Source organism: Trametes versicolor (assembly GCF_000271585.1).
Source record: "Trametes versicolor FP-101664 SS1 unplaced genomic scaffold TRAVEscaffold_11, whole genome shotgun sequence".
NCBI lineage: Eukaryota > Fungi > Basidiomycota > Agaricomycetes > Polyporales > Polyporaceae > Trametes > Trametes versicolor.
In genome coordinates this window covers 610,382-634,732 of record NW_007360331.1, presented here as the reverse complement: position 1 = coordinate 634,732, position 24,351 = coordinate 610,382, and the positions used below count along the sequence as shown (strand labels likewise).

At 56.5% G+C, this 24,351-nt stretch overlaps 9 protein-coding genes across 9 annotated transcripts; 6 read left to right on the top strand and 3 right to left on the bottom strand.

The window, feature by feature from the left end:
* Window positions 1–279: 279 nt before the first annotated feature.
* Window positions 280–3,828, top strand: TRAVEDRAFT_39697 (DNA repair helicase; the record flags this gene model as incomplete). Its single annotated transcript, XM_008044473.1, has 16 exons — window positions 280–423; window positions 486–588; window positions 649–797; window positions 895–986; window positions 1,044–1,393; window positions 1,444–1,523; window positions 1,576–1,671; window positions 1,723–1,822; window positions 1,881–2,227; window positions 2,294–2,351; window positions 2,404–2,502; window positions 2,581–2,714; window positions 2,771–2,941; window positions 2,997–3,146; window positions 3,206–3,572; window positions 3,641–3,828. 16 exons carry the CDS (start codon window positions 280–282, stop codon window positions 3,826–3,828), a joined length of 2,628 nt encoding a protein of 875 aa, XP_008042664.1.
* Window positions 3,829–6,653: 2,825 nt separating this feature from the next.
* Window positions 6,654–7,337, top strand: TRAVEDRAFT_23231 (uncharacterized protein; the record flags this gene model as incomplete). Its single annotated transcript, XM_008044353.1, has 1 exon — window positions 6,654–7,337. One exon carries the CDS (start codon window positions 6,654–6,656, stop codon window positions 7,335–7,337), a length of 684 nt encoding a protein of 227 aa, XP_008042544.1.
* A 710-nt stretch (window positions 7,338–8,047) lies between these two features.
* On the top strand, window positions 8,048–9,632 carry TRAVEDRAFT_51725 (uncharacterized protein; the record flags this gene model as incomplete). Its single annotated transcript, XM_008044537.1, has 3 exons — window positions 8,048–8,164; window positions 8,226–8,269; window positions 8,333–9,632. The coding sequence occupies 3 exons, from the start codon at window positions 8,048–8,050 to the stop codon at window positions 9,630–9,632; spliced, it is 1,461 nt and encodes a 486-aa protein (XP_008042728.1).
* A 1,473-nt stretch (window positions 9,633–11,105) lies between these two features.
* Window positions 11,106–12,466, bottom strand: TRAVEDRAFT_173285 (mitochondrial carrier; the record flags this gene model as incomplete). Its single annotated transcript, XM_008044775.1, has 4 exons — window positions 11,106–11,354; window positions 11,412–11,778; window positions 11,835–12,175; window positions 12,228–12,466. 4 exons carry the CDS (start codon window positions 12,464–12,466, stop codon window positions 11,312–11,314), a joined length of 990 nt encoding a protein of 329 aa, XP_008042966.1. The 3' UTR covers window positions 11,106–11,311.
* Window positions 12,467–12,923: 457 nt separating this feature from the next.
* Window positions 12,924–15,273, top strand: TRAVEDRAFT_31193 (uncharacterized protein). The gene is made up of 9 exons (XM_008044422.1): window positions 12,924–12,989; window positions 13,045–13,268; window positions 13,896–14,114; window positions 14,187–14,271; window positions 14,403–14,470; window positions 14,540–14,560; window positions 14,612–14,687; window positions 14,748–14,754; window positions 15,071–15,273. Exons 1-9 carry the CDS (start codon window positions 12,935–12,937, stop codon window positions 15,225–15,227), a joined length of 912 nt encoding a protein of 303 aa, XP_008042613.1. The 5' UTR covers window positions 12,924–12,934; the 3' UTR covers window positions 15,228–15,273.
* Window positions 15,274–17,516: 2,243 nt separating this feature from the next.
* Window positions 17,517–17,885, top strand: TRAVEDRAFT_131983 (uncharacterized protein; the record flags this gene model as incomplete). The annotated part of the gene is made up of 3 exons (XM_008044774.1): window positions 17,517–17,543; window positions 17,599–17,712; window positions 17,778–17,885. Coding segments are annotated over 3 exons (249 nt in total), but the record flags the coding sequence as incomplete, so codon positions are not given.
* A 1,874-nt stretch (window positions 17,886–19,759) lies between these two features.
* TRAVEDRAFT_60547 (uncharacterized protein) lies at window positions 19,760–20,523 on the top strand. Its single transcript, XM_008044773.1, has 2 exons — window positions 19,760–19,808; window positions 19,873–20,523. Exon 2 carries the CDS (start codon window positions 19,882–19,884, stop codon window positions 20,407–20,409), a length of 528 nt encoding a protein of 175 aa, XP_008042964.1. The 5' UTR covers window positions 19,760–19,808; window positions 19,873–19,881; the 3' UTR covers window positions 20,410–20,523.
* A 378-nt stretch (window positions 20,524–20,901) lies between these two features.
* On the bottom strand, window positions 20,902–21,441 carry TRAVEDRAFT_31191 (uncharacterized protein). The gene is made up of 3 exons (XM_008044421.1): window positions 21,140–21,441; window positions 21,015–21,078; window positions 20,902–20,944 (listed from the first exon to the last, which is right to left on the bottom strand). Exon 1 carries the CDS (start codon window positions 21,398–21,400, stop codon window positions 21,158–21,160), a length of 243 nt encoding a protein of 80 aa, XP_008042612.1. The 5' UTR covers window positions 21,401–21,441; the 3' UTR covers window positions 20,902–20,944; window positions 21,015–21,078; window positions 21,140–21,157.
* Window positions 21,442–22,610: 1,169 nt separating this feature from the next.
* Window positions 22,611–24,142, bottom strand: TRAVEDRAFT_60546 (terpenoid synthase; the record flags this gene model as incomplete). Its single annotated transcript, XM_008044772.1, has 9 exons — window positions 22,611–22,906; window positions 22,962–23,064; window positions 23,127–23,205; window positions 23,262–23,328; window positions 23,385–23,486; window positions 23,540–23,701; window positions 23,754–23,800; window positions 23,852–24,006; window positions 24,059–24,142. 9 exons carry the CDS (start codon window positions 24,140–24,142, stop codon window positions 22,695–22,697), a joined length of 1,011 nt encoding a protein of 336 aa, XP_008042963.1. The 3' UTR covers window positions 22,611–22,694.
* Window positions 24,143–24,351: the final 209 nt, after the last annotated feature.

Sequence of the window (24,351 nt, the reverse complement as noted above, 5' to 3'; positions counted from 1 at the left end):
ATATACGAACTTACAAGCATCATGCGACGAATATTCATCTAGTGCACCTCTTGTCTCCAAAATACCTCTGTATATCAAGGTAATCTTTGGGTGTATTATTCACTTACTTGAAGGAATATCTAGGCACTAGAAACACGCCCGATGCGCAGCAGCCGACTTGTCACTGTCGCGTCTGTCACGTCCCCGGTAACGCGCGCTGAGACGCGTGCGTGACCGCTCTGCATCTTGCGTCTCCCCCGCATATCCTTTCGAGTCGCAACAGGAAGAGTGGACTTCGACATGTCTGACTTGCGACTAGCGACGCCAAAGGACTTTCCAGCGTTTCCGTTCAAGCCCTACGATATCCAGCTTGAGCTGATGAGCCACGTCTACTCGTGCATCGAGAACGGGAAGGTCGCCATCACAGAAAGTCCCACGGGGACAGTGGGTCTTTCTCTCGCATTATGTACCCTTTCATGGCTGATTGAATCTCTTGGGGGTGATAGGGAAAGACGCTCAGTCTTCTATGTGCGTCCCTCACGTGGCTAAGAGACGAGCAAGAGAGAGCCCGCAAGGGAAAGCTTGCTATGAACACGGACAACGATGACGGTACGTGAAGACACCAATGAACGGTACGTAGAGCATAGAGCGACTTACCGTCACTGTCAGCTTTGGACTGGGTGGTGGCACAGACTATCGAACGCCGTCGGCGAGAACTCGAGGCGGAAGACCTCGAATACGCATCTCGTCTCGCTGCGGCGCGTAAACGAGAGGCGCAACTCCGCAAACTGACGCGCGGCCACGTTCGGAAGAAACCAGTAAGTGGGGGGACTGTATCAACTTCGCGTCGCTCATGCCGTAGTATCGCAGAGACTGGCAGCAGATGCGGTCAGCGACGATGCAGCCCATGGGCAGCTTGATGATGATGATACCTTCCTGCCCGACGAATCCGAAGAAGGGGGCGACGCATGTAATCTATCTCCTGCCGTTCTTGCTCTCATGAGAAAGTAACGCGCTCCTCCTATGCTCCGTTCATGCCGCTTATCTACCAACACCCATTGCAGGCTGCAAGGAGGGCCCGGGACGAAACAAGAGGACGATAAGGAGCCGACATGCACGAAGATTTACTACGCCTCGCGGACGCACTCTCAACTCGCCCAGGCGTTGCACGAGTTGGAAAAGCTGAAACTGAAGCTCAACGTCGCGGTGTCGAGCATACAGCAAGTTCACCAAAAGCTCGCCACCGCGAAGCGCTCAGCATCTGCTGTCGAAGAACATGACGCTTCAACTGAAGATGAAGAGGGGTCTGGCGCGCGAGCGGTGTCCTTAGGATCTCGGAAGCAGCTGTGTATACATGAACGTCTGCGGGAGAAGGCGAGCGACCTTGACGAGGCATGCCGACAAATGCTCGGTGGTAAGCACTTCAATTTGCTTTCGTTCGGTGTATGTTGATCGTACTTGCAGAGAAGGGCAAGAAACGGTGTCCGCATCTACCAACAGTAGAGGAGGAAACAAAGATGCTCGACCTGCGAGATCAAATCTTGGTGCGTCTTCCAGCACCATGGACAATGTAGTGAGGTGTTGACGTGGTAGCAGGCTGTCCCAAAGGACATCGAGGACCTATTTCTCACTGGACAGGCCGCAGATACATGTCCATATTTCGGCGCGCGAAAGGCCATCCCTCAGGCGCAGGTGAGCGCGTTGCAAGCGATACAGCTACTGCTCTAGACTCACCCTACTCAGCTCGTGCTACTACCGTACAATCTTCTTCTGCAACGCACAGCGCGGGAAGCTCTCGGCATTGATCTTACTGGACAGGTCGTGATCATCGACGAGGCTCACAGTACGAATGCACTGCCCCTTACTCTGCCTTTGCAACCTGCTCATTTGTCTCTGTACAGACCTCACGTCTACCCTACTCTCCCTGTCCACTACGCGTCTTCCACTCCGCACCCTCGTTAACGCCCGCCACCAGCTGTCGATCTACCTCTCGCGCTTCCGCAACCGACTCTCCACCACGCACGCGCTGCACCTCAAGCGCCTGATGAACCTCCTGGACGCCCTCGTCCAATACGCGGAAGAGTGGCGCGACGCGCAGCTCAAGGTGGACAAAGGCAACGGCGCGGCAGGAAAGGCGCGCGCCTCTGAGGTCGAGGTTATGACGAGTGCGGAGCTTTTGCAGCGGCTGGGGCGCAAGGCGGAGGGCGTTAATCTTCTGGAAGTCGAGAAGTACCTCCGGGAGAGCAAGGTGCGTGTATGGGTTCCTTGCGTATTACCTTTGGCTCACTGTGTCCGCGCGATACCATGTGGTCAGATTGCGAGGAAGATATCAGGGTACTCGGTCAAGACGCTTGAGAAGGCGGCGGGTCAAGGTAAGCGATGTCGCCCCTAGCGCGCGCTGCTAAATCACTGACACAGTGGCAGACATAGCCAAACTCGCTAAACTCGCTCGCTTGGCGAGCACAACTCCGCCGTTACATGCGGTCGAGAGTTTCATCACCGCGCTCTCTGCGTCTAGTGACGGTGCGTCGCCTATGCTTTTGAATATGTCGTGCGCGCTGACATAGTATCATGCTGTCCCATTGTATGCGGAACGTGCAGATGGACGCGTCACCCTGTCGATGGTAGACGGGCAGGTCGAGATCAAGTACCAGCACCTTAACCCAGCGACGTACTTCCAGGAAGTAATCGACTCTGCCCGAGCGGTGATCCTTGCCGGCGGGACCATGTCTCCAGTGCGTAACTACGGTTATGTATCGTACCCGCTGTGTTGACAGTCAGCTCTACCAAGATTGACGATGTCGTGCACCAACTCTTCTCCGCACTACCCGCAGATCGGCTGTCAACGTTCTCGTGCGGCCACATCATTCCGCCGGAGAACCTGCAGACGCTGGTACTCAAGAAGGGACCACGCGGGGGCGAGCTGCAGTTCAAGTACCAGCAGCGAGGCGACGAGGGTCTCGTACGTCGAGCATATCTCGTTGTGCGGCAGATCATTGATTCTCGCATTCGCGCAGATCGCAGAGCTCGGCCAAATTCTCCTCAACTTCACGAACGTCGTTCCGGGCGGGATGGTGGTTTTCGTGCCCTCGTATGCATTTCTCAACACTGTCACAAAGCAATGGCAGGCGGGTGGCCTCCTGGAAAAGCTGAATGCCAAGAAAAAGGTAAGCCAGATCTCCTGTCTTTTTTGCAGCTTCACTGATGTGCCGACTTTGCCTGGTAGGTATTCTCTGAGCCCCAACAGAGCAACGAGGTCGAAGCAGTCCTGCGGGACTACTCCGCCCAAATACAAAGCGGCGACGACTCAGCGGGGGGCAAGAAGCGCGGCGCCCTTCTTTTCGCCGTTGTTGGGGCGAAGCTGTCTGAGGGCCTTAACTTCGCGGACGACCTTGCACGTGCGGTGGTCATCATCGGGCTCCCGTTCGCGAACCTCGGCTCACCCGAGCTGCGCGAGCGCATGAACTACGTAAACCGCCTAGAGCAGCGCCGACGCGCCGCTGCAGCTCCTTCAAGTCGCCCCGGCGGTGCCAAAGACGCGGGGACAGAGTTATACGAGAACATGTGCATGAACGCAGTTAACCAGAGTATTGGTGCGTCTGTTTCTTCCTGGGGGTTGGGATGCGCGACGTGAGGCTTACTGGGGTATTTGCTGCTGCAGGACGTGCGATTCGACATCGAGGAGACTGGGCCGCGTTGATCCTGGTAGACGGTCGGTATGCGTCGCCGCGCATCAGGAGCAAGTTGCCGAAGTGGATTGAGGCGGGGACGAAGGTCGCGGACGGGTTCGGGCAGGCGATGAAAGAGCTCGGGCGATTTTACCGCGAGAAGAAGGCGCAGCTCGTGTAGTAATCCTTGTTCCTAGGCTCATTCTACATGGGGTGTGGCAATTGCATTGGTTGAATGCGAAAGCAACTTCGCGGCTTCAGCGGTTGAGTGGCTGAGTAAATAAGCGCCGCACTCATGATGGTTCAATTCTGGGCGTCTCTGACTTGTAGCGTCTCGTACCTCTCGCTCGTACCACCAGCACCTCTACGACGGAGCTCCTCCGAAACCATTCACTACTGCATGATGATGCATGAGCCTGCTTTCGACCGTATGCTCCGAATCCCCCACATCATTGAGGAGATCTTCCTGCAATTTCTACCGGACTGGTCAGATGATGGCCCGCTTGTCTATGGAGTAGACCACGCCCAACGTACAAAGGCGCAACGCCAAATGTTGGCGCAACTGGCGCGCGTCTGCAAAAACTTCTCGCAACCCGCTTTGGACATCCTGTGGAAGAACCTTGACGAGTTTGGTTGCCTATTGCACGTCTTACCGTGGTATCGAATTGATGAATGGGGTCACCAGACACAGGTGAGTGTTTCTAATTCTCTATCTGAGCACATGTGTTCGTCTTACACCATCGCTCTTGCAGAATATCATCGACGAGATCACACCTTCCCAGTGGCAACGTTTCCAGCACTACGCGTATCGTGTTCGTGGCCTTAGGTGGACGGAGTCACCATCATTGTCCTCAGCTCATTGGATGGTTTGGGCACTACTCGCGCAGCAATCTGGTGGTCAGGCCCTGTTGCCCCATCTTCAAACTCTAGCAATCATAGGCCTTAAAACCAGCCATGCGCAAGCTCTCATGCTGCTGATCCCACCGTCTCTTCGTACGCTTAAGCTCTCGTTCGTGGGCTCCGAGTCGACGGTCATCACGTCATTGGAGGGTCCCAGCCGTCACAGTCCGTCTCCAGCGGGAATCCTCCTACGACTCATTACTCCACGACTCTCCTCTCTGTCTAACCTCTGTATACAGAGTGGACTTACGAGGGACTTTCCATCACGCTATCTCTCCTGCCTAACCCAGTTTAGCCGGTTGAAGGACCTTGACCTTCTATACTCTGGGATCATTATCGACGCCGAAACTCTCCAGCACATCTCGAATATGACCTCTCTCCGCGCTTTAAGCCTACAAATCTCGCTCGAAGAGTTGGGTGCCTCCGGCCCTCTCTCGCTTGGTGCGGCGCTCCTCGAACTCAAGGACCTGCATCTCTCTGGCAGCATCGACGACATACTCCGCGTTTTCGAAGCTGCGCAGTTCCCTAATGTGACTCACTTCTCTCTGTCCGTAAAACAGGTTGGGAGTATGGGTGCCCTCAAGGGCGCCCTCTGCGCCATATGCGGCAGGGTCTCGCGATGCGTCTCCGAGGCCTCGTTGTTCATCTACGCCCAGATCGTGTCTCCCACGGTCTCTCTCACGGACATCCTCCTGCCATATCTCTCCTTCCGCCACATGAGCACCTTCAGCATCGAATTCGATCACTATATTGTTCGCATGGACGACCAGGACGCGCTGACTCTCGCGAGCGCGTGGCCCTCTCTGACCTATTTCCGCCTCGGGTATCCGGTCTGGGCCCTTGCTCCTCCCCTGCCGCCAACCTTACCCAGTCAGCCGACTGTTGCTGGGCTCCTCGCGTTCGCGCAGCGGTGTCCGGAACTGTATATCCTCAGCCTGCCTCTCCTGGACATCCGAACTTTGCCCTCACCGCTCAGTATACCGGCGGCGGGACAGAAGGCCATGCGCCACCTGCAGATCAGCGAATATCTCGGGGGCGATATCGCGAACCTACTCGACCTGGCGGCCATCCTACACCGCCTGTTTCCGCAGTACCTCGCCGACGTGCGGTCGGTGACTATGCAAAACGATGTAGTGTCGTCTGTAATCGAGTGCGATGCGCGCTATCGTCCGGTGAGGATCACGGGGCTGCTGGTGGAGGCGATGCAGGCGCAGAGAAGACTGCTTGGTGGCAATGGTTCCAATGCGGGGGCCGTGAGCGAGTAGGTTTGCTGTGGGCGGTATTTCGAGAGAAGCGGCGACTAGGTATGTGCAGCTTATCACGTTGATGCCTGGTTTTGCTGATGCACCTTGTTTACTTTCTGAAGGAGGAGTTTGCCTCACAGAGGAGATTGTCGGCCCGGCTATGCACACACATGTATCGCTCCAAGTGGCCGCAATCCATGGTCATTTAAGCGTCTTCCGACTTCACTATGCTCTTCTTAGTCACCGTTCTCGGTGAACCCCACGCCACCCAGCTCGCAGTTTCCATCGTCCAAATTCGGCACACAATAGCCGATCGAACACTTATGGTATGCCGCGTGGCACGCAGATGGCTAAAGCTCGCCTATATATCAAGCTTCGAGTTCACAGGTGATTTGCCTACAAGCTCCCCGACTTCGTGCTTTACTACCTCCACTTCGCTATGCCTGACGCCACTGCTCTGCCTAGGAATACTCCAGTCGTAGTCAATGACGACCACGGCAGGCTTTCCAACGACCAGGAACTGTCGAAGGAGGCTGACGCGACGCGACATCCTGAGAGACTTCAGCTTGATTGCACGACTGTAAGATACTCTGCTGCTCCGAGTTATCCTACGAGTTCTCTCATGCTAATGATAACCTAGGGAACCTGGGAATTTATGTCCATCCCCGCGCTCTGGACGCCCACGAAAAGGCTCATTGTCGAGGACGAGCTCGAGTCCTTCTTCAACGTTCTCCTCTACCTCGCCGTTCGCTTCCTCCCCCACGACTGCGAGAGGGTGCCCGAGCTCGTGCGGATGTATTTTGAAGACTGCAGCTCCTTTAGCTCCCACCACCCTGGTCCCGGAACGTTCAAGATCCTCAGCATGACTGCCGGACGCATTCCTTTGGGGCTGCGGTCGTTAACTTTCACCGGAGCAGGCAGACATTCCCATCCCCTCAACTTCATCCTTTCGACCATTTTGGGATGGTTCCAAGCGTTCTACGACTCCATACCCGTCGAGAAGGAGCCGGTAGTATTCTCGACCTCGGAGCCGTTGCCAAATGCCTCGACGGCAGTCTACGAATTCGACGACGATGACGACGAGTTGCTTTTCCCAGGAAGATCCTCCAGAAGCCCATCGAAGCCATCCCCGGAATATCTGGAGTCTCTGCGCTCAGCGCGAGAGGCGATCGTGCAGAACATCCGCACCCATCAGAGCATGGTCACACTGTTCAAAATCGCCCTCAGTCACGAGGACCTCTGGCCGCTTTCCGACAAAATGCACGACCAGCTCTGTCGGAAGCCCGATCCAATGATGCCCACGCCCGTCAACGTTCCCAATGACTCCACGCGTGGCGATGGCCCGAGCAAATACTCGGACAGTGGTAAGTCGCGGAAGCACAAGCCTGCCAAGAAGGTTGACTCGGAGCGACCCGCCACTCAGGGAAAGCAAAAGCGTGCGAAGGAGGCGCCGAGAAATCCTACTCGGGGAAAGCAGATCAAGCGTGCGAAGAAGGCGCAGAGCAATCCCACTCGAAGGATGCTTCACAGGAGCTCCAAGCGGTAGCCAAACGGGCTTTCAAAGTGACTTGTCTCCAGCCTTGCGCTCACGCAAAGTGCTACTTGGAATCATATCATCCGAACCTCTCGCAAACTTTCTGCAGTGACCGGACCGAGGCGTGGAAGGCAGCCACCGACGAGTTGGGCCGACAAAGTGGGACAGGCAATGAAAGAGCTACGTGTTCGCTTTTACCCCCAGAACGCGCAGCCAGAGTAGTGCCATTTGTTGTAGGATATAAATACTTATGGCAAGCGACATCTTTCCATCGTTTTCATGAAAGCATCGTTTCACGAGATGGACTGCCGGTGGACAACTCAGTGTTGCATAAGACGCATACAAGCATCAAAAACGTCGCAGCTCGAATCAACCCCTTCCCTCTACTACACTTAACAACCCTGGCAACGAAACATGCCGCTTAACACCTTTGCACGCAGGGAACACCGATTGCGGAAACCTCTTCTCTTGCCGGAGAAATAAGCGCCATCCGCATCGCGTCTCTCTTCAACACCACCACCACCACCCAGTGCCTCCTTTTCTGTATTGCCATGGGTGGAGAATCGGCGCTGTCTGAGCCTTCCTTCAGCCGCATACTTCGAATTCCTCATATCATGGAGGAGATTTGTCTCCAACATCAACCATTTTGGTCACACGAAGGGGCAATCCATGAAATAGGCCAGGAGAAGAAGATAAAAACGCGACGCCAAGATCTAGCCAACATGGCTCGCGTTTGCAAGGCCTTCTCCTCGTCCGCTATTGACGTTCTCTGGAGAAATTTGGACGACTTCGAAGACCTGTTGCATGTTTTCCCGTTCTATCAAGACTGGGACGACCGCGTGAGTAGTCAGTTTTCCACCTACTTGACAGCTGAACTTACGCGTCGCATCATTCCAAAAGACTGTCTCCGAGATTCCACCTCATATGTGGGAGCGATTCCAGATGTATGCACGCCGTGTTCGTGGCCTCAGATGGACGTTCTTGCCATCTCTTTCGGTGACCCACAGGATGGTGTGGACGTTGCTCGAGTACCGATCTGGTGGCCAGCCGCTACTGCCCCGCCTTCAAACTCTCACGCTGTTGAATATCGACCCTCATTTTGTCCAGCCTCTGGTGCTACTCCTCACGCCATCTCTGCGCACGCTTGTCCTATCGTTTGGAGACTCCGAGGCCTCTGGGTGGGATGAAGTCGCGCCAATGGCAACACGTTCAAGCCGTAGCATACCTACTATCGCGGATCTTCTCCTGCGAATCACCGGCGACACACGACTCTCTCTTCTAACCAATCTCCGCATAGACCATGGTGGTCTTCCGGAAGATTTCCCACCGTCACACTTCGCCTCTCTTGCGCAGCTGAGCGGGCTGAAGACCCTTGACTTGCTCTACTCCGGGGTAGCTATCGACACGGCAACTCTCCAGCTACTCTCGAATATCCCTTCTATCCGTTCTCTGGACCTGGAGATCTCTCTCGACGAAATTACTTTCCGGGGCCCTCTCCAGCCTGGCGGGGCCGAACTCAATAAATTGCATCTGTGTGGCAGCATCGGCGATCTCAGACGTTTCTTCGATGCAGCCACTCTCCCCAACGTGGTCGACCTCGCACTCTCCGTGACCTCACTACCAAACATAGGCGCCCTCAAGGACGCGTTTGACCTCATATGCAGCAAAATCTCGCGCTCGGTCCACGAGCTTACTGTGTTTGTCAACCCTGTGATCCCTTCTCCTGCAGTCTCCCTCCTAGATATCCTCCGCCCATCCCTCTCCTTCCGCGACATGAACACCTTGAATGTCGAGTTCGACGAATATTTCCTCCTCATAGACGACCAGGACGCTCTCGCCTTCGCAAGCGCATGGCCCCTGCTTACCAGCTTCAGCTACCACTCGTACGCCGACATTCCGAAGAACCTTCCAACTCAGACTACCGTTGCCGGCCTGCTCACGTTCGCACAACGGTGTCCGGAGCTATGTGGCCTCGACCTGCCTCTCCTGGACGTCCGGGCCCCCTTGCCGCCCCCGCTCAGCATACCCGCGGTGGGGCAAAAGTTCATGCGCCACCTGCAGATCCCGGAGTTTATCGGAGGCGACACCGCGGACCTAGTCGACCTGGCGCTCATCCTAGACCGCCTGTTTTCCCACTACGAATGCGGGAGGCCGCTCGCCATGCAGGCCAAGGTGGTACCCTTTGTTCTCGATTGCGAGGCACGCCATCGCCCTGTGAGGATGACGGACCTACTGGTGGAGGCGATGCAGGCGCAACGAAGACTGCTTGAGGACGATGGTTCGCGCCCGGCCGCGATCAGCGAATAGACTTAGTTTGGCAATTTTTAAGAGACGCGGGGGACGAGGTATGTACACTACGCTACGTCGACGCCCAATACCGCTCATGTGTTGTGTTATTCTCTCATAAAGGACGCTGTCCTGAGTACGCATGCCGATGAGATGCGGCAGCGAAGACGAAACGAGGTGTACCATCGCAAAGTCAACGCCGGGGAGTGGCCTGTGGGTTTAGACAGTCGCTTTAGCCAGGGTACCGCAGCGTAGACGTCGGGGATATCGAGGCCAGCACGAATTGTCGTACCCAGCTTACTATCATGCTTTTAGCTTGAAGACGCAGACCTCGCTACTTGACGCACTCGTAGTCGCACGAATCACCTGCCACCTTCTTCAACGCTTCAACTACAAACAAACTAAACGATAGACCGTTTAGGCCGACGCCCACCACGGTCGTGAAACCGCGGCGCGCGCCAGCCCTGCTATGCTAATACGACCCCGCCCCTCCTCCGCATCATCGGTGGGGCCCGTGTCGCACTGCGAGCACGGGCGACGCGAGGGGGGCGGGGCGGGCGGGGGGTGTCCTGGGTATTTGATTTTTCGGCTGGGCCTGTTTAGGCCCTGATCCACCGCGACGACGTTCGCCGCGCCGCCGCCGTGGATCCTCTCGTAATCCCGCGTTACGGCGAATAACGCGGAATTCTAGCGTGGGGGCACAAACGCGCTCAGCAGCGGGCTCAGCGAGCGGCGGTACAGCACTTACACGGTCTCAATACTAGGTTATTCCGGCGTTCACGAATCAGCGCTGGCGAGACCTTGGGTCTCGTCGCCGACGAGCCGCGGGCCGGTACCTGCAGGGGAGGGCGGTGAGCTTGTAAAGCGGTGGTTTGTGGGGAAGAGACGTACCAAGAGAACTGGGTTGCCATCCTGCTCTTGCAAGATGTCCATTGAGGAGAGCCGCTATGAGCGAGACGGTTATATACCTGTCCAACTCCCGAACGGCGCTCAAGCACGTCCTGTCAGGAGCCTACGCGTGCGAGGACATGAAGAGACGACGCTGCAGCAGAGACGGCTCACTGTGGTAGCGAAGGTCTGCTGCGGTAGGCATAGACTCAATCGTAGGACACATGGAAGCTCGAAGAGCTACCACAGTACACGTTAGAAGCACATGTATGGGGACATTATCCGAAAAGTAGCTGGGGTCGGGTGACGCTGAATATTAAGAACTTCTTGGAGTGACATAGTGATGCCGCAGTTAGTACGAGGGACACCGCTGCGGTACTAGGACGACGTCTGCTTCGAACTCAGATAGAACTTGACTGCGGCACAGCTCAGGGAAATTAGCTACGGGATGCATCATCTCGCAAACGACATGCCGTACCGCAGCCGCATACAACCGCAAGAAAAGGGCGTTCAAGTGCTTAAAGGGCTGGAGGACTGCCGCAGTTCGCGTTGGAAGCATGTACGTATCGCGACATTCTTTGCGAACGTGCTGTTGTTGTGGAATATGTTGTCATTGTAAGTATGCTGCGGCAACGAAGGCGCACCACGGGACAAGGAGACGGAACTATAAACACGGATTTTGACAAGTTCCTCCAGCCGCGTTCAGCGTTCTCCGCTAGAATCACGCAAAGGCAGCCGCCAAGAAGTTGGAGTACCGCAGTAAACCCGCTATACACTGCGGCAGCATCTAGAATTCGAACCGACACCGTAGTCTACTGGGCTTTCGCGTAGAGTCTGACTGCAGCACGTTCGATGCTGCACGTGGATGTTGAGTAAACACACTGGGCGCCTTGCAGATGAAAGTTGACGCACCGCTGCTTCACGAGCATGGTCACTCCCTGGTTCACGAAGCCCTTGATGAGCTGCGCGGGAAGGCCCTGATAAAGACCCGCCCAGCCTCCCGTCTTGAGCGCCTGCTCCCATATATTCGTCATTGACATCGCCCCGGTACGTCCAGGTTGCTTGCGTGAGGCTTGGACGCGGACCTTGGCCAGAAGCAGGGGATAGAGGATGGCGGTGGCGAGTGCGTTGGCGGTTGCACCGCTTAGGAACGCGCCGAAAGCCGACGGGCGCGCTGGGGAGGAAGAAATGTTGCGGGTGATGTGTAGGCGACTCAGAAGTTGGAACAGCAGAAGAGTAATAGCGGGCGTGAGACAGAGCGGTAAGGTCGGCTGGAAACCTGGGAGATAATTTCCGGTGAATATGCAAGTCACGGGAAAGAACGACGCCACGAACCTGTCCAGAAACCGGCGAGGCCGTCCTCTGAGTAGATTCTCCGTGCAACCTCAGAAAAATGCGGCGACCTGTTCTGGGACGCTGGAGTTTCGTCATCGTTGTCGTCGTCATCGGTTTCCGTTTGCATGCGAACAGTAACGACGCTGAGTGGGGTTGACACTGCACGGCTGGCGACGCCCGCAATGAAGCCGACCGCTAGTTCTGCGGGGACACTTAAGAGGGTAGGGCGGGTTCGGGAGGTGAGAGACTCTTTGACCGCCTGGACGAAGGGGGTGCTTGCGGTGGCTTTACGCCGTGCGACAAGAGCGTGAAACAGGGTATAGAAGTAAAAATACAAGAAACTTCGGCTTCGTTAAGCGGCGATTTCGAGGAGATTGTACGGACCGCACGTACTTCGACACCAGGGTCGAGGCGGTATCCGCGCTCAGACCGTCATAGAGTCCTGCTAATCCCTCCGTACGCAGAACGTGTTTGAGCAGTCGTAAGACGCCTGACAATCCCTGTAGCTTGCGTGATCTCGTCGTTTGTAACTTGGTAGCGACAAGGTCGAGAGGGTACGAGATTGAGTTGGCCGCTGCGCTGCCTAGGGCGCCTGACCACGCTTGCGCGAGCGGAGGGAGGGAGGAAGTCATCGCGAGAGGTTGACCTTGCTCGCTCGCTACCTGCGTGCCTTTTCAACTTGGAAGCAGGGGAGCCCGTGGGCCGTCAGTGACGTCGTTGCATCTCATACGCACACGTGATTCCTCTAGATGTCCCAAACGCCAAGCAGCACGCCGCTAGATGATGGGACACAGCGCACCAGACGGGGCGGGACACTGGCGGGACGGTACAAAGCGTTGTAAAGAGTATGCATTATACGGTGTTCCGACGTGGTGGCGAAGGTGGTGGAAGAGGAACAAGATGCGAATTGCCAGACGCGTCGCGACGCGTCGTCGGGATCTGGTCGATTGAAGCGGAGCTCAATGCGGAATGGCAATATAGTATCCAATCACATGCCTTCTCGGCTACCCCGCATTCCCTTCCCGAATGCGGGGCATCGAGCTCGTCGACGCCCACAACTTCACCCACAACCCCCACAAACTACACGCAAGAAACGGACCATGAGTATCGCACACGGAGTCAGGAAACTCGGTGTTATTGGGGCAGGCCAAATGGGTGAGTTTGAGACGCGTTGAGAGACTCGGACTACCGCCTCACATTTTCGGAACAGGCCTGGGGACTGCCTTCGTGTCGGCAGTTCACGCGAAGGTCCCCGTACTGCTACATGACCGGTCTGCTGCGCAGGTCAAATCAGGTCTTTCTCTCATGGACAAACTGCTCGCAAAGGACGTCGCGAAGGGCAAACTGTCGCAGGAGGCAGCCAAGGAAGCTCGCGACCGCCTGACGGTTGTAGATGAGCTGAAGAGTTTTAGGGACGCGGACATGGTGGTTGAGGTGCGTCAATCTTCTTTTTGGTCTCTTGGGAGTATACACCAGATCTCTGAGAGTGACTCTCACTGAAACCAACGACTTCCACTGAGAGGACTATACTTCAGATCAGTAAGAGTAATATTCGGAAGGGACTCCCCGAACTTACTATTTTGACGTGTGGGGTAAAATGGAGAGAGCGAGGCTTACTATTTCGCCCCCATGTGAGGCTTTAGCGTTCGCCCACCCCACGCTGCCAGTCTCCCGCGCGTGTCGCGACGCATTTGGACGCGTTCACGCCAACGCGCACGCAGCCAAGACGCGTTCTCGCGCGTCTCGACCGCGCGGGAGTGACTGGTTGTAGTCGCGCGATCAGTGCGACCTCGCGCGACGCGTTACGCGTGTCCCTTACGAGCACCCCACGCCTGTGGCTGGGGAGGAAGCGCCGCCTACGGCATTTGGGGGCAGAATGATTGTTGGTCGCCTCCCGCGCAGGACACGCACTAAACGATGAGCCTCACGAACGCGTACACTCGGGATATACCGGGAGCATTGTTCTGGGTGGGGGTCGTTTGTCTCAGTGAGAATGCCTCTCACTGATTTGGTCGTCATTCGTCTCTTGGATTTTTACTTACATTAAATGCGACCGCCAAGGCTGTCTCAGAAAACCTCGCGCTCAAGCAAGGCATCTTCCGCTCATTATCGGCGGAATTGTCTCCCAAGACCATCCTCGCGTCCAATACATCGTCAATCAGTATTACGAAGATTGCGGCATCGACAATCCCGGAAGGGAAGACCGCATCCGACCCCGAAGGCCAGGAAAGCACGTCGAGAGTCGTCGGCTTACATTTCTTTAACCCTGTGCCCGTCATGGTATGTTTCTGCCGTCCATGACTGTGCCGTGTTACTCACGCGTACTTTTTACGCTACCCCATCTTCCAATAGAAACTCGTGGAGCTGATTGCTGCGGTTCAAACCTCGCCAGAGACACTTGACCGTGCCCGCGCTTTCGCGACTGCCTGCGGAAAGGGTACGTCCCCGTCCTATGAATCAGTGTTTCGTCACACCACCTTTGTCCGAAAACACCGGCCTCGTTATCTCGCCTCATCTGCGCACTCTGCGATCCATCGTACCGCTAACAAATATTGTTTTCCGTGACAGAGGTCACTTCTTCACAGGACGTACCAGGATTCGTGGCAAACGCACTGCTCATGCCATTCATTAATGAAGTGCGCTATTTCTGCCCCATTAATCACGCCCTGGACAAGCTAATGCTCGCCTGACCTTTTCGCGCTTAGGCAATCATGTGTCTTGAGAAGGTAACGCGTAGCCGCCCATGAAACAGGAATGCTCTCTCACTCCTCGTTCAGGGAATTGCCACCCGGGACGACATCGACAAGACATTGAAGCTGGGCATGAATCACCCAATGGGCCCGCTGCAGCTAGGTGCGTCGATTTGTAAACCATGACACGCTGATCTCATTTGCGAGATTTTACTCTTCACAGCTGACTTGTAAGTGCTCGCGTATGCATGCGAACCTCGGTACTGACCTCAGCACCAATCATCTTGCGCACATTCCTCCATGCTTCCGACCTCGCCCTCGTCGACGCCTCTGTCCCTGGCCCCTGCTGCTCCTTCTGACATGCGCATACATTCCACTGGCGACCACTCATCCGGCCTCCCCGTCCCGGAAAATCTTCCATGACTCATCTGATCCTGTGTGCGTGTATTCCCATCCCGTTCCTGCACCCCGACTTTCACCTACAAATTCTGGCCCCCTTCCCTACGCGGCCGGCGTGCGACCTCCTGCATGGGCTCGTGACCGCAGCATTGGGCTGGACACGTGCCTCGCAATCCAACAGACGCTCTACGCGGGAACGAGCGACTCGAAGTACCGCCCAAGCGTGCTGCTTGAGCGCATGGTGGACGCGCAGTGGCTGGGGAAGAAGAGCGGCAAGGGTTTCTACGACTATTCGAGCCAGTGAGGAGCCTCTGCTCTTCGCCGTAATGATGAGCGTCGTTCTTCCTCGGAGACAGTGCGGGCGAGAGTCGGCTCTCTGAACCGGCGGCGGCCATGGCAATGGAAGTGTGGAACGCCTCCGGAGGTGGGGGCCCACCATCCGAACGCTATGGTCGCCTGGGGTGGGCGATCGGTACGTCTATGGCGTGAAGTTGGCTCAGGATCCGTGGGTGGCGACGTCCACGTCGTCGCGGCGACTTGGTTGAGCCCTCAAGGATCGCGGGCCGTTCGCTCTAGGCTCTTGAGCGGACAGTTCTGAAGTGCGGGAGGAGATGCTCGCTCCGGCCATTGAGTCGTCGGTGATACCGCTGTCAAGCACCCCAGAGTCCGTCGCGACGAACTTTGGAATGTGGTCGCGTGACGGTGGATGGGAGGCCGCTCGTGCCACTTGCTGCGGACGGGTGTCCTGTTCAAATCGAAGCCAGGGCACCCGTCCGCTCGCCTAATTAATAGTCGCCGACCTCCCAGCACGCACGCTCTGCCAGGGCAATTTTCTTCATCCCGCTCGCATCCGCATTATCCAGTCATTTTTACGACACGCGCAAAGCTTGTGCGACCGTGTATTATGCCACACTTGGCTGCCAAAGGAAGCAGCAGGTGCCAAGCGGATCCCTTGCTTTGAGCGGGGATACCGCATGCTAGTTTGCCTCAGCTTCGATCCGACCCAAGGTTCCCACCGCGCGGGTGACTACTAAGTCAAACGTAAGGCCTGCGCTTCTCGTTCTCAGCGGCGCACAACTGCATTGGCTCGGGGACAGCGGAGCGACCACCCACAGCGTTTCCGCCGTCCCCGGGCGCTGACGCGGGGCTGCTGTCGCTGCTCATTTCGTCATCGTCATCAACCCGCGCGCGAGGGACAAGGCTCAAATGGGCAGATGAGGGCGGAAAGCAGGTTATGCGCCTGGGCGGTTCGACGCGGGATGCAAACGGGCTTCGACGCAAGAGTCTCGCCCCTCGGGGCTTCGTCGAGCGGCGTCTCGTGGAGTATTGGCCCTTGAGCCGTTCAGTCCTGTTTCATCGGGGACGCTCGGGGCAAGTTCGCTGCGACGAGGCCTGTGGTCATCGATGATGCAGCTGGAAGAAAGCAGGGTGCTGCTGGCGTCACTGGCATTTGATACCCTTGTCGCCCGTGTTCTAGGGTCTTCCTCCGGCGTGTCTCCCACCAACGTCGCACGCCCGCGCACCTCACAGGATGCCGAACCACACAGTGCCATCTTCTGCACATCTTGCCCGATCACATTAACCTGTCGAGGATGCTCACGGCGCTCCATCTCCCTCGCAATCTCACCGGCCACAACGGCGGCCACGCGACGGCTCTTCGCTGAGATCCCAGGGCGGAACGAGCCATTGCAACACACCGGCTTCCAGCGGGCCACCGAGCTTCCCCTCCGGTGGCACGGAGCGGATGCCTGTGTACACGTCCTCGTCACTTCGGACCGGACTGCGAGCGCGGCCGCAACGAGGCTGCGCCTTCCCATGCCCGCGACGGGCCCCTCCCCCCACCCATGTCATCCATCCCTACCCTTCTCGCGCAACCGGGGACTCTGAATACCATCTCTGGCGCGGCGACCCTCGATCGCCCGTGTGCGGGGCCAATGCCACGACAGCTCGCCCGCCTCCGAGGCCTCGCCAGCCACAGAAAATGCCGCCACGCAGTCCCGCGGGCACGATCAGAAGCACCGCGCGTCGTCTGATTGGGTGCACATCGACGGCCGTGCTGATCACACGACGTCGGCTCGTGCCCCTGGCCCGGCGCACACACACGCACGATCGTCCGAGCCGAGGGCTGCTCCGCTGGGACGGGCGAGTGGCGACGGCGTCTGCGCGGACGCGGGCTCGGATGCGGGCAGGGGGGCCGGAACGGGCGTGCGCTTCCCTCTCTTTGTTTTGGCTTGCAGCGATCGGATTCGGATGCGGATGCGGCGTGGCGGACGTGCTCGGACGTCTTACCGCTGGAAATTCGTCCGCGGGGGAGTACTTAAGCACCTGGCTGGCCTCGGGTCAGGCCAACATACCTTGAGCAGCGAGTTCTCCCCTCTTACTTCTGCCACTTACCTCCTCTTCGACAGCCGTTAGCCCTTTGCTTTAAGCCTCTTGAGTCATCTCAGAGACTGTCGTCGTCCTATCCTCTCTACCACTACTACCCACCCACAGTATACTATCAGAATGTGCGAGATTGAGTGGTGAGCACACATCCCTCGGCGAATCCTCGAGGCTACCGTAGTAACCCACGCTTCCCCTGCGCCGCGCTAGCTTCGGAAACTACCACCGCAAGTGCGAGGTAAGCTGCGCCGAAGTTAGTGCGACCGCTGCGGCACGCTGACACGCCTCGGCAGCACTACGTGAAGATGTATGAAAGCGGCAACAAAACAGACTGCGGCTCCCCGAGCTGTGCGCTGAGCAAGGCGCACAAACACCGGCCGGGCCAGCGGACGTGCACCTGCGCAAGGGTACGCTCGATATAGCCGCTGCTTCTCCAGCTTCGGTGACTAATGTAAACCGCGCCCGGCCGCAGATCCCTCGCGAGTGCCGGCGAGTGCTGAACCTGATCCACGACCGGTGCGACGAGTGCACCCGAGCGGCGTGGGCGACGCTCGAGCGCGAGTCGAGCCGGGTCTGGTGACCTGCAGCCGTCGCACGGATGGCAGCGACACGCGAGGGGCACGCTGTCGCGGCGCGTTCCGCGCTGCTGAGTTCCCCGCGGTAGCCTCGTGTGTTGGACTTAGCTCTTTTGGGTTATCAGGGGGTTGTTGGGGTTTTATCGCGGACACACTTTGTATTTGTATCGACACAGCGCACACGATCACGTATCAACGCAATCTGAAATATATGTACACAACAATTTTGGAGGCTGGGCACGTCGGTGTTCAAACGTTCACGTTTGTTTGTTTGTTTGTTTGTACCCTCGTTTATTGCCCTCGAGGGCCTGGCCCTATGGTAGGCAATACAAAACTGGTGTCTACGAGAGCGTGAGCGAGCGATCGTCTGACATACGTAAGGGGGAGGGAAGGTGCAGCAGCCGAAGCCGGCGCCGCGGGCACAATAGTATGGATGGAGAGAGGCAGAGAGAACACGGAACCGAGTCAAGAGAGGTGACAATAAGCTACTAAAAAGGGCCACACGCTGCACTCACCGCGCCGGCCATGTGATGGCGGGGCCCCGGGTTCTAAACCTGCCCGCGCTATGCAACAGCGAGTGCGCTGCCGGGCACGAAGCCTCTTGCCACGGGAGGGGTACGGCGACTGGGCGGACACCACAGTGCCATCAGAACTCCCCCGGTCCCAGCGCGGATATTAGGGTAGCAGCGTGCCCGTTACGTACTGATAAAACGAAACAAAGTAAACGCGACAGCGGAAGAAGCAGAGAAAAGGTCCGGGGTGAGGGCGGGCGTGTCATGGGTCCTCGTCGTCCTCGTCGCTGTCGGGGTAAACGTTCACGTTCAACGTTAACGTTCTGGTCTTGCCCGGCAACAACCTCCAAAAGCCAGATCAATCTCTTCCTCCTGTTTCAGACCAGAAAAATAGCCCGATCTTTGAACCGGCAGCTGCTTGTGTTCAACACATCGCCTCACGCCTGGTCAGGCCCGCAAGAGCACCATTAAGTGGAAGTATTTCTGTGGCGGTGCTATGAAAGGGCACACTGGGACAAACGTGGGTGATTATTCGATCTTATCCAAACATGCCTCATCAGCTGCCGTCGATAATTGACGAGACCTTTTGTTATGTTCCCTCTCGTCCTGAGCATAATTGATCTTCGAGAACGACGGGAGGGGCCGCCTCCGAGTACATAGTCCTGCGCGACTGTACACATATTTTCCCACGGCTCTATCTCATCATCCACCACCATCTCGGGCATCGACCGATTCGTTTTCACTACATATTTCGATGATGGCTAGCCACACTGGGTGCGTCGCTGTGTGTGATACCACTGTATAGCACAGACAAAGGGCGAAATCCACCTGCCGCTCTAGCGATGCGATAGCTTCACTTTTGACCAGAGGTTTGGCCTGCATGCCGGCCGCGTGGCTCCCGCGCCTTGCGTGCCGTCCATCCAGTCCAGAACGTATGTTATTGGCGCTACTGATAATGTTCGGGTGATGCCAACTTGAATGTGCGTCGGTAGTCCGCAGTACAGCTGCAACAAGGTTCGAGAGAACGTGGAGATGTACTGCGGGCCAACCTCATGGTGTGCTTCGCATCAGACATATGTACTGCGGCGAAGTGAGAGGTCAGTACGCACAGCGAAACATCAATGCGGAGGTCTGAATGCATGTAAAGTCTGGATCCAATGCGAACTCTCACGGCAGCCATCCAATGATCCATGTGCTGGCATTTCCCCGTGCAGTTTATGATCAATATGATGGCGGTGGCTGATTCGCCGCAGCCCGAGAGAGAACGGAGTCGAGTTTCGATGACAGGCTGCGCAGACTGCGCCGCGTTTGGGTGCATAAAACACACACAAGGAAACTACGCAGTCAAACAGCAACATAAGACACACCAGTCTCCTACGCCGCCTACCGCTGTGCAGGCCGCCCAAGTCGCCCCTTGTGAGTATTCTCCGTATTCCTTCTCATTGTCATTTGGAAGATTCTAAACCTCAAGAAACCGCAGGACTTCAGAATGATCGTCACGAAAGATAGCAAATCCGAGGTGGAATTCACCTCGCTCACCGGGTACGAGTCCTCCTCGCCCGGCGCGTCCGCGTCCACGTCCTCGCCACCGCCCGCGGTCATGTCTCCGCTGTCCGAACAGCCTCTACCCACGCCGGCTGCACATATGGCTCCGCCCGCATACTCCGTCCACTCTACCGCCGGTCCCTCACAACCGTCGTCCTCAACGCGTGGCATCTCAGACGGGCCTAGCGCACCAGTTGTCGACCGCTACCGCGACCGCGACCGCGGCCATGTCGCGCCCGCATCCTCGCGGTCGACGAAGGAGCACAGTTCCGGACATGCGATCTCGCGCGGGCTATTCATGATGGCTCTGTTGCCCGTCGTAGCGTTCCTCGCTCTGCTATGGGCCGTGGGGAAGGTTATCGAGGGCACGGGGAAGTGGCTAGTGATGGGCCCCGAGGCGGCGTACCGGTCGTACCAGGCGCGCGAGGAGCGCAAGGAGACTAGGCGAGCGAAGGGGAGGAGCGTTGTATGAGACTGCTTGGGTACTTATGGGTACTTGTGGGACTTATGATATGTCATTACGACTTTCAGTCACTGCCTCCTTGACCGCCGTTTACTTATCAGGTCAGACAATTCTAACAATCGGAAAGAACTTGCAGCTGCTGACAGATACAGATGCGTCATAATGAGAGCATACTAAGGCTGTCTAATGTGAACTCCTAGCACGCGGCGGCTCGACAGGGCTCGACTCCGATTTGCTGGGAGGGTAGCGAATATCTAGGGCATACAGACCCCTCAGCCAAGTCGATAACATCTGTACTGCCCCGCTTCGCAATCCGTTGAAGGTGATCATATAAAAGCAGCGCACAAGAGCGTGCGTGCAACCGTCTGTACTGTTCTTACCGCAGCTACCCATGACGATAAGACTCGCGTGGCAAGAGAAGCCACGGAACACGTGTTGGCGCAGAATCCAATATAAACCCCCCAGGAGCGCTTCATGCATCTCTCCAATGGACATCACCCTGCGACGATTCGTCTACGGGGTGTGGTAACCCAGCCAGCGGCTCGTAAGTCACTTGGTGGTCTATTGCCTTGTCCTATAGGCTCACATAGCTCCTCAACTCCTCCCTTCTGCAGACTTTGAGGTCGCGATCTCGATATTTTCGATCTCGAGATGGCGGCGTGATTGTGGGCTATCCCAGTGAGTTCATCTCGTCGTTTGCTCTGGATCGTCTCCTGTATGCTCACATCCGTTGCGCAAGTCGTTGATGGGAGGCAGTTCATGAACTCGCCGAGCGGAGAATCTCCTCTCGGTGTCGTTGCGATGCCGTCAGGATCCATTGGATCCATAGTATACAAAACAAATAACCCAGGACATCTCGGTCGCCGATTTCGCGAAGAAGCGCCGCAATGGCTGCATGCTGGCGAAAGGGTGGGTGGCTGAGGGAGCGCGGGCGCCGTCTTTCACGAGCGATGGTGCCCTTGCTGTTGGAGGAAGAAAGGCGTGTTGTAGAGCATTTCATAGTAACGCAGTCCAGTTCTGAAAGTACCGTCTTGTCTGCAAAATGATATGATTGCACTGATGTGTGAGAGTGTTTGATAGTCTCGAGGTGAGATGTCGATTCAGGTCGGCATGCATCGTACGCTTAAAGGTGAGTATTCCTAGCGTACTATAATAACCAAAATAGCATCCCTACACGCCGTCGTTGCAATGATGTGGGCAATTGATCATTCATGAGCCCTTTCTACAGCAACAAGAGAGGCTTCTTGACTTTGGCGGGGCTATCATGGGTCTGGGGGGCGGTACGCCCGAGGCCGTGCTATGGTACTCAGCATACTACCGCAGTGCATGAGGTCATGGCCGTGCCACGTTGTCTACCGCAGCAGTGAGGAAGAGCGGACACGAGGCATCATGCTGCGGCAGCTTCGTGGTGTGAAGATTCGACCGAGCTGCAACGGAATACGAAGCGCGATTGCTGCAGCTATGCTAGGGAATACGGAAGCCTGAATCGCAGCTATCGCAGTGCGGTGTGACCTACCACAGCATGGATGGAGCGTCCCGGTCGCAGGAATGTCGCAGGGACGGCGGGTTTCGCTGCGGAAAGGCCAACTATATAAACCGCCCCTCAGCAGCCCAGTGGATGGCGCTCAGAAGACACCTCCCTCATCGTCTAACCGTGCATGACGATTAACGCATACAAGGTTGATCTGAGGGGGTGATGATATAGTACTCACAGTTGCAGTAATCCACCCACGTACGTCGTCTCGCCCTCCTGCTCATATCCCATTTTCCCGTACTGATGCTTGCTGCAGTAGCCCGACGCGATGACCACAAGCCACCCAAGCCACGCCGCGCGGGTTTCGCGAGCGTGGCTCCGTCGCTCTGTATCCTTCCGCTCATATTCGAGTCGGAGGGACTCGCGCGGGCAAGCCGGATTACACTAAGACAACTGCTGGTACGATTGCAAGCCTGCGGCAACGCAGGGTGAGTTCAGGTTTACGCGCGTCCTGCTGTTCTTCGACGCCTGTCTTGATACAAGGCCTCAGCTTGCAAAATGAAAACAAATATCCCAGGACATAGGCACCGATGGCAGCAAGCCCCACCATACATGAATCGCCTCAGGTCAAGGAGGGCGGGACGATGGGGGACTTACATCACGGGCGCCGGATGCGTGAACGGGGACGGTAGCGAGTGTTGAATGGTATGTCAGGTTGCATGTAAGACGCGAGAGGCGAATGAAGAGGTTTCTGTGATATGAGCGCACGACGTGACAGGTGGCCGCGCTATGGCTGAATTCAAGAGCGTGAAATATGTGCTTATTGAGAAGTTGGAGGCCGCTCAACATGCAGAGTGTCCATGATCTTCTCCAGCCGCGCGTTACCCCCCAGTCGCGTGATCTCCTCTCTGATCTGCACTTCGAGATCATCCATGACGCTGATGGTGTAGGTGAACGACTTCGTGTGGTCGCGCAGATAGCCGATCGCGTGAGTCTTCAGCGTCGGGGTGGTGGGTCGCTTCTGGAGTACGTCTTGATTGCATTTCCGATTAGCTACAATTCGCAAATTACTGGGTAAGGGACGCACTCAAGAGCTGTCTGTTTGACGTGTCTGCGCGGACACCGTGGACGATGGGGAAGCTGAACTTCCCCTCCGTCAGGTCCTCTGCGAAGCCCTTGTTCTCAGCGTACTATAGCATAATCGGGACTTCAGCAAAGGGTCAGAGGATGTACAGAGAAGTTTAAGACTCGCCTGCGTGCTCTGAAGGTTCATGTAATCATCTCGGATCTGGAAGTACACGCCAAACAGATTCACAAGCGGTACATAGTCACTGTCTTAGCGTTAGCGCCCAGCACATCGGAGGGAGCCAGTGAACCAGCCGCGCACACCGTGATATTTGTGGTCGAGCAGGCCATCATGAGCTTGACCGCGACTCGAAAGAGGCCGCCAGTCTCTAGATGGCTTTCAATGAGGTCGTCTGCTATTATAGCGAGAGGCGCGTAAACTGACTGTTGTTCACCATCGACACATATTCCTCCTCGGTAGGACACTGCAGCGAGTCACGCCAGAGAAGCTCAAGACCCTGACCGCGGTGGAGAGAGAGAAGTTCGGCTGCGTTCACAGAGATCAGCATCGTAATCCCTAGTTTCTTCGGATTGCCTCACCTGTGACGACGCGATCCAACTCATTGAAAGGTACTAGACGTTCTCGAGCGTCATCGTCGGCACCGACTCCAGAGCGCAGAGCAAACAGCTCCTGGTACGCCAGAAAGTACACATAATTTGCGGAGTTGATCGTTTGCGGTATGCCGTATATCTTGTGGGCAACTGTGGCTCTTGTTATACTCGCGCAGTCACACCGACGGAGCAGCGTGCCTACCAGGCACTCCTCTTCGGAGCTGCGCGTCGTCCTCGATGTCGTCTACTCTGTGCTTGAGTCATGACAGGTTGGATATACAGAGGGGGTTCTGGACTCACAGCAAGCTCGCGGTGTGCAGCATACTGACTACCTTGGAGATGATCGCTAATTTGTCCGTTGGAACATTTAGCCACGCATTGAACGCAGCGATCATCTGCCCTCGGATTTCTTTCCCCGGAATGGAGAATATATGTGTGAATGGCTCTAGAAGGGCCTGTATTGTGGTAAGTGAAGACCTCGCAACGCGAGAGAGAGTGTTTACTAACAGACTCATTTGCCTCCGACCAGGAGGCAGACTCGGAAAGAATTTGCCGTACGTTGAGGGGAGGATTGTTCTGGCCGGCACTCATGGTAGTATATTACTAGGCCCCGGTACTTTGCCGCTCGTTTGCAAGGGTGGTAGTCAGACCGGTCAGGAGGATCCGGGAGAGGGGGAGGAGTCAGTCTTAGTAGACGGGTGAAGTCAAGATATGGGACCGATGCGGTACCGAGCATTACTCTCCTTACTGACCATTACTGATAAAAGTCAATAACGGTCTTTAAAGTTGCTAATGAAGAT

Excerpts from the sequence above, each read along its gene's own strand:
- TRAVEDRAFT_31193 (XM_008044422.1), top strand. The coding sequence starts at position 12,935 with ATGAGTATCGCACACGGAGTCAGGAAACTCGGTGTTATTGGGGCAGGC. Across the intron at positions 12,990-13,044 it reads TATTGGGGCAGGCCAAATGG|GCCTGGGGACTGCCTTCGTG; the intron begins GTGAGTTTGAGA and ends TTTTCGGAACAG. Across the intron at positions 13,269-13,895 it reads ACGCGGACATGGTGGTTGAG|GCTGTCTCAGAAAACCTCGC; the intron begins GTGCGTCAATCT and ends GCGACCGCCAAG.
- TRAVEDRAFT_60547 (XM_008044773.1), top strand. The coding sequence starts at position 19,882 with ATGATCGTCACGAAAGATAGCAAATCCGAGGTGGAATTCACCTCGCTC.
- TRAVEDRAFT_31191 (XM_008044421.1), bottom strand. The coding sequence starts at position 21,400 with ATGAAATGCTCTACAACACGCCTTTCTTCCTCCAACAGCAAGGGCACC.